This window comes from Brachyhypopomus gauderio, unplaced genomic scaffold (genome assembly GCF_052324685.1).
Source record: "Brachyhypopomus gauderio isolate BG-103 unplaced genomic scaffold, BGAUD_0.2 sc86, whole genome shotgun sequence".
Classification (NCBI taxonomy): domain Eukaryota; kingdom Metazoa; phylum Chordata; class Actinopteri; order Gymnotiformes; family Hypopomidae; genus Brachyhypopomus; species Brachyhypopomus gauderio.
Window position 1 is genome coordinate 699,375 of NW_027506907.1, and position 7,752 is coordinate 707,126.

The window sequence follows — 7,752 nt, forward strand, 5'->3', positions numbered from 1 at the left end:
TGGTTCAACGCAGACAGATTTCTTCATAACTTATAATTAGTAGGCTTGAAAGTTACCGGATCGAGGCAGACAGTTCCCGGAACGCACCCTTCAAAATGAAAGAGTTCCCGGATCCTGTTCCTGCAGGATCCGGCTCAAATTAAGCCCTCATTACACCCCTTCTCTATTACCAAAATTACCAACATACCCCTTCTCTATCACCAACATTATCAGTAAACAGTAAACATTACCATTTTAATTGTGTACTTATAGTAGCAGAGTTGCCAACTCTCAAGCATTGAGTGTGAGACACACGCTTTTGACCGTCTTCACACGCTCTCACGCCACATATCCGATTTCTCACGCGGGAAAAAATCTAGTTTATTTACCTCAGATCCACATATATGATTCAATGAGTTACTAGTTTGCTCTGACGCCAACCACCGGCGATCGATCGATCGCGATATAATACTTAATTTGTGTCCATTTTACATCCCCCCGTCAACATTTTACGTTCGCCACCCAATAAATAAAAATAATGAATAACATACGTGGAACGATACACAAAGTAAACGAGGTATGTGTAAATTAAGTGCAACGAACACTCTCTTGAACACTTGTGAGTTATTATGCATATTTTCAAGTGCCACAGTTCTTCTCGAATGGAGAAGTAGTGGGTTGGCGCACGACAGCGCATTAGAGGGTGGAGTTGGATGTGGGCGGGGTTGGATGTCCAACTCCGCCTTCCTGCAGGCTGCAGCGAGACATACTTGCAAATTTACGTACGCCACCCCCCACCCCCCACCCCCCACCCCCACCCAAACCACCCCCCCCCACACCCAATGCAAACTTCTGGATGTTATGTCGTGATTTTTATAATACATTTTGGAAACGACCACATCGCAGTTGTTTGCATCGAAAGACAAAGTTTCTCTTTAGTGTCTCTTTATGTGCGCGTGCATCGTTTTCGTGCCCTTGTACGTGGCAAATACGCAAAGCAAATTCATCAGTTCATCAAAGGCATGACACAGGGCCACCGTACTTGCGCCTTCTTTTTCACTTTCATTTTTATGCAATGGCGTCTTGTAATAATTTCCGGGCAGGTTTTATTATTCTTATCCTTCTTAGGAGAGTCCTCGGGGGTAAGTAATCTGCATGTTAACTCAAGTAAAGTTAAAGACGTATTGCGGTTTCGTTATGCTCTCAAAGGGCAAACAGTTTTAACGGTGTATATTTGCATAACTGTATGATGTGAGATTTAAGCAAAATAGTTTGTTTGTTTTTTGTTTGTTTTGTGGTTAGAAAGGGGGCAACAAATAATAAAGTTTTTCATTTGTATTTATGTACTAGAATATGCATAGATTTATGGTTATTTTAGGCTTTTTAGCATTTTAGGAGACAACTCTAGCGTTGGGAGGCGCAGACAGAATGCCAATACGAGAGCGTTATAAACTAATATAATTTAGACATTATTTTTATTTAGACAATAGCGAAAAACGCCATGACGCTCAAAACGACGAAGTGCAACACAGACGCACGCTTACATACACAGACGATAACAAGACACAAGAGCAACACATAACGCAACAAGACAAGTGAAACACGGACTAGCATACAGGCCAACAAACACACAGAGACTAGCGTACACGCTTACTCACTCACGTGACACGACAAACTGACATACTATGACTAGATTAGCTTGTCCAAGTCAGTAGTACATGGAGTCCTTGGATCAGTTATAATTCCACTGTCATTTTCAGTGTTAATGCTATGCACAACATGAATACTGGGCTTTGCAAATAAACAGGCTATGATTCATTACAACCTGTCATTTTTCAGATCTTGAGGATGGGGAACAACAATACTGTGCCATTTGGATGGGATCTGAAGGCTACGCCCTGCCGAAATTCACTGAGATGCTTGTACAGAACGATGTCACCATCTATTACCATGACAGCAGCTTGCCGACCAAAATGCCCAAACCTGACTGGCTTAACAGCAGTGAAGGTGAAGAACTATGGAGCTTCATCCAGCTGAAGTCAGACTACAACAGACACATTCTCACCTCAGCTTTAGAGTCAGCTGTTCAGCAGTTTAACCACACAGGTACAGAACAGTTTTGGTGTCTAAACAACATGTATTACTTGATATGAACTTGTAGATTAGATGCACATATTGTATTTGTATATATTGTAGCCTACACTCACCTGCCACTTTATTAGGTACATCTTGCTAGTACCGAGTTGGACCCCCTTTTGTCTTCAGAACTGCTTTAATCCTGGCATAAATTCAACAAGGTACTGGAAACATTCCTCAGAGAGTCTGGTCCATATTGTCTGGTCCAGCATCACACAGTTGCTGCAGATTTGTCAGCTGCACATCCATGATGCGAATCTCCCGTTCCACCACATCCCAAAGGTGCACTATTGGATTGAGATCTGATGACTGTGGAGGCCATTTGAGTACAGTGAACTCATTGTCGTGTTCAAGAAACCAGTCTGAGATGATTCACGCTTTATGACATGAGGCGTTATGCTGCTGGAAGTAGCCATCAGAGGATGAGTACACTGTAGTCATAAAGGGATGGACATGGTCAGCAACAATACTCTGGTAGGCTGTGGCATTGACACAATGCTTAATTGGTACTAATGGGCCCAAAGTGTGCCAGGAATATATCCCCCACACCATTACACCACCACCACCAGCCTGATCTGTTGATACAAGGCAAGATGGATCCATGCTTTCATGTTGTTGATGCCAAATTCTGAATCTACCATCCGAATGTCACAGCAGAAATCGATATTCCAATCTTCTCTTGTCCAATTTTGGTGAGCCTGTGTAATTTGTAGACTCCGTTTCCTGTTCTTAGCTGACAGTCATGGCACCCGGTGTGGTTTTCTGCTGCTGTAGCCCATCTGCATCAAGGTTCGACATGTGCATTCAGAGATGTTTTTCTGCATGGCTCGGTTGTAATAACTGGTTATTTGAGTTAATGTTGCCGTTCTATCAGCCCGAACAAGTTTGGCCATTCTCCTCTAACCTATGGATAAACAAGGCATTTGCACCCACGGAACTGCCGCTCACTGGATATTTTCTCTTTTTCGGACCATTCTCTGCAAACCCTGGAGATGGTTGTATGTGAAAATCCCAGTAGATCAGCAGTTTCTGAAATACTCAAATCACCTTTCTTCCCCATTCTGATGCTCGGTTTGAACTGCAGCAGATGGTCTTAGCCATGTCTACATGCCTAAATGCATTGAGTTGCTCCCATGTGATTGACTGATTCGACATTTGCATTAATGAGCAGTTGGACAGGTGTACCTAATAAAGTTGCAAGAGAGTGTATATTGGAATGTTGGATAGCTTAATATGAATAAATAGTCTATAATGTTTATATACTCTGGCATCAACAAATTTTGCATTAACAAATCCTTAGCTGCATTAATGTCATTAGACTGTTCATAACATTTTAAATAAGGATTAGAAATTATGTATTTTAATTATTTAATATGGTTTGTAAACTTCATTCCAGGTTCTTCATCAAATATGAATGTATACCAGAGCTACGGCTGCTGCTGGCTTTATCCAGATGGGACTTACAAGGCATCGTTGACACATGCTTTTAATGGGATGGATTTTCTAAGTTTTGACCTCGACCGTAAGGCGTTCACAGCCACTGTTAGTCAAGCACTTGTCTTCATGAATATGAGGAACAAAGATACCACCAACCTAGATGTCGTAACAACTTACTACAAGAAGACATGTTTAAAGCGCATCAAAATGTTCAAGCATTCCCCGCAAGTCATGCTCAAAAAAGGTCAGATATATGTCAACTAAGATGCTTTTTGGCCCTCTGAGCAATCATCTTGGTTAAATATCATTTGTGATGCATTAAATCCAGTGTTACTTGTTCATACATGTACCGTGTTACTCCACATGGTTCCATTTGAGCACTAAAGAGCCTTATTGTTGTGGGAGGAAGGAAGTAGCAGGAGGTGTTGGAGGTAGCAGCACATCTTTAACATCCATGACCCAGAAACAAACGAGAAAACAAAAGTAAAGAGATACTATATCACTCTCACAGCACAAAGAGCATAATAGTCCAACAAACTCAAAGCGAGCATTAGTCGGTACACACAGAGTTTCTGGTGGCACAGTGATGATCTTCAAGGCTTCGAGGTAGACACAGCACTGGATCTCTGGACCTGTGGGTCTATGTAGTGAGTGAAAGAGGGCAGGGAATAGAGAACAGGTGCATGTGCAGAGATGAGAGGGTGTGATAGGAGGCAGGGAACTGGGAACGAGAGAGTGGCCTGGTGTGGGTGGGCAGCCTGGGCATTAATTAAAGTGAAGACAGTTGTATTAAATGAATTAAATGTGTATGTTAGGCACTGTAATATTAGAACATATTATTTCATTCTTAAAATTTGTGTTGTGAAATAAAAGCGGCAGGAGGCAGGGGTGGCAACGGGATGTCCATATCACCAACCAGGAAACAACAAAAGGAAGTGCTAGCATAATAGCTATTTGCAGCGCTACTCAGTATTTCACTCAAAGCATAAACAAAAAGTCCAAAGGCTCAAGGGAATCCAAGTTCAGTCTCTCCTGAGGACTGGGCCCGGGTCACCATGACAATGTGAACTGATTTATATGTCAATAATCTGTAATGAAAGTTGATACCTTAATACCAGGGAGATCTGAAAAAGGCAAGTAACCAGAATGCATAATTGACAAAGACAGGGCTTAAGTAGGAAGACTAAACAAGAATTTACAAAGAACAGGTGAATACAATAACAGGGCAGAGAACAGAAACAGGAACCTATCCCAAAACAAAATGAAAACAAAGGAACACATGACAGGTAGCCAAGGGAAACACGACGCTAATGGAGGAGAACTGTGACATAACAAAACCAGATCAATAGATGCCAACAATGAAAACACTAAAAATGAAAACAAAAATTCTCATATGGAATCAATTATCCGGCAGGTTTGCTAAGAATGCATCGCTGGTATCCATAGAGGCAGGTCTCAAATTCTATTGTTCTGTTTGCAGTTCCAGCAGTCAGGATCAGTGAGAAGCAGAGAGGTAACTTCACTGTAGTCACATGCCATGTGACGGGGTTCTACCCCCGAGCAGTGCAGGTAGACTGGCTTGGCCCAGACCAACAGCCAGGGCAAGGACATGATGTCCTGCCCAATGATGACAACACATATCAGACCAGAAGGACTCTGAGGGTTGCGAAGGATAATGTAGGCAAACACAACTACAGCTGTGTAGTGCTTCATAGCAGCATACCAGGAAATATCACCATGGTCTGGGGTAGGTTGACATCAGACTAATCTGTTATTTCGAATAGAATCAATAATGCTTCATTTTACTTTAGCTCAGGAGAATGACTAGGCACATGTGTTTTGCCTAGTTTTAAAATGATATATCTTAGTGATCATCCATTTTATGTATGTTTCATTAACTTTGTGCAGTTTGGAAGGATGATTCAGATGTGTTTTATTGTGTGGTTGGGCCCACACGCAGCAGATTTGCTCTTTGGGCTGCTCTTGCCTTAGTTGTATTGATGACTTGTGGGATTGCACTGGTGGCACGGATACAGAGGTAGGTAAACCAACTGGATTATGAATTTGCATGTAGCTTTTGCAGTTTTAGGTTGTAATTATCACTTATATTTCTTTGGTTAATACAAGGGATCATCCATAGGTTTGACATTTGGTTATTGGTGATTTTAGCATTTTACTGCATATCAACATGCTGTCAATTTTCTTTGTCTATTTTTTCACTGTTCCTTATAGATGCTGGAAGATGAACTGAATATCTTCTGGGAATTCAGCTGGAGACATTATTACTTTGTCAGCACTATTATCCTCAGGGCTTTTCTATTCTTTAGTTCAATTCAACTTTGTCATCATACACACAGGTGTACAGTACGGTGTGGTGGAGGAAAGGGTCAGCCCTCCTCCTTCCATTTACTCGGCCCCTACCGAGTATTACGGTGAGGAGAAGGAAGACGTCAGTCCCCCTCTGTCCGTTTGCACACCGCCCTCTGAGCACAACAGCGAGAGCGAGGAAGAGGACAGCACCTCTGGGTACTCGGAGTGGACGTTCCTCGTGCCCCCTCGGAGGGGAGCAGTATGGACTGTTCACGCTGCCCGACCACCGAGGAACCGATGTTTCCTGAATGGTGACCGAAGCGCGCCGAAGGAAGCAACGGGGTGCACGTTCTTCGGGGGCATCGAACAGCGCAGTGTGCTGGGAGATCAGTGCTGAAGACCGGAGGGACTCCGCTGCCTGTCTCGCCAGCAACCCCAGGAGGGGTCGCGCCACTGCTAGCGCTCTGGCAGGCAGCCAGAACGATTTCTCCTAGAACCCCCATACTCAAATAGCGGCCCGCGGGCTATCTATTTCTGGCCCGCGAGCTGTTTTGAAAAGTGTTTTTTTTTAGGAATCTTTTTTTTCAATCGCGCTATCCGCTCTTATTATGAAATCGTGCACCGCGATCTCAAGACGATGCCGGGGATTGACTTTATGGCAACAACAAACAGGTAGCAGACGCTCAAATGCATTCTGAAGATCTGATGTGTCATTTCAAAATAAAGGTCCCTCAAATTACTAAAATATGGAGTATTAATTAAAAAAAATTAGTTCACTACAGACCTTTCGATATGTCTGTGAAGTTGCTGCACATAAAACACTTCGATTCCTGTTTTCAGAAGCTAGACAGAAATTATGGTCAGCTTTATCTAATCCACTTGCATTCAATGTCCAAAATGTCAAACTGCTTAGTTCTTCCATCAAAGTATCGCTAGAATTGTTCAAGAATGTCCTGTAGATTTTCTGGAACTTGTCATCAAATTGCGATTATCTTGTTGCAATACTTTTTTCATCTGTTCACTTAGAGAGCTGTCCTATACACCTGCAGCTAGTCAAGAAATCTGCTGCCAGGGTTGTGACTACAAATATTTATAAGAACTATACATAAATTTTCAAAACTATATTTGGGACAAGGTTGACTGTCTATGCGCAACACAAACAGCAATTCCATATTCCTGTCCTGGCATTTCTCAGCTCTTCATTGTTCATTCACTGGTATTGTTCATGGAACTTGACAAATGTTAAAGATTATTTTCGGGAGGACATTAACTAAATCGCTTATCTTAGTATTTTTAAACTTTGTTATAATCAGACCCTCCAGAAATTCGCGACGTTGCGATTTGCAACTTCAACGCAAATTCAAGCAAACCCCGCGAATTCAGGGCGGTGTTGCAATTTCAGCCAATCACCGCAACTTTCCCACAAATTTGACCAATCACTGATGTTGTCTTGACGTGACGTCGACAAACTCCCGCCTTACTTTCGTATATATACGTTCAAGAGGAGCAGAATGAAAGCAGCATGAGCGACGAAAATAACGGCAAAAAGATCGGGAAAAGCAGTATCCTGGTACACTACATGAAAGCGGGGATAAACTTTTTTTTGTTTGTTTTCAGTGTTTTATTGTTTCACAACGATGGGTTCATACATGTATTTCCAACAGTTTAATATTTCTAGCACCAGCCTATCCACTCCAAGTGATTTTTCATAGTCTTAAGAGACGGAAAGTCCATTTCTGCCACCAAGCTGTTGCACTTCGAGGGATCATTTCAAGAAAGTGAGAGGGATCATTGTGCATTCTCTGTCCCAAGACCTGTGTTTCAGGGGACGGGGCATACAAAATCTTGAGAGGGATTATTCCTGCCCAAACTATTTTATACCACACAGAG

The 7,752-nt window shown here is 42.4% G+C and overlaps 1 protein-coding gene across 1 annotated transcript; it reads left to right on the top strand.

Moving 5' to 3' along the window:
• The first annotated feature begins 974 nt into the window (after nt 1-974).
• On the top strand, nt 975-6,638 carry LOC143493398 (major histocompatibility complex class I-related protein 1-like). The gene is made up of 6 exons (XM_076991806.1): nt 975-1,121; nt 1,819-2,085; nt 3,512-3,796; nt 5,033-5,299; nt 5,461-5,590; nt 5,785-6,638. Exons 1-6 carry the CDS (start codon nt 1,055-1,057, stop codon nt 5,801-5,803), a joined length of 1,035 nt encoding a protein of 344 aa, XP_076847921.1. The 5' UTR covers nt 975-1,054; the 3' UTR covers nt 5,804-6,638.
• The last annotated feature ends 1,114 nt before the right edge of the window (nt 6,639-7,752 follow it).

What these genes read in the sequence shown, in the direction of transcription:
- LOC143493398 (XM_076991806.1), top strand. Translation starts at nt 1,055, where the DNA reads ATGGCGTCTTGTAATAATTTCCGGGCAGGTTTTATTATTCTTATCCTT. An exon ending in TCTTAGGAGAGTCCTCGGGG is followed by an intron (nt 1,122 to 1,818) that starts GTAAGTAATCTG and finishes GTCATTTTTCAG; the next exon opens with ATCTTGAGGATGGGGAACAA. An exon ending in GCAAGTCATGCTCAAAAAAG is followed by an intron (nt 3,797 to 5,032) that starts GTCAGATATATG and finishes TTCTGTTTGCAG; the next exon opens with TTCCAGCAGTCAGGATCAGT.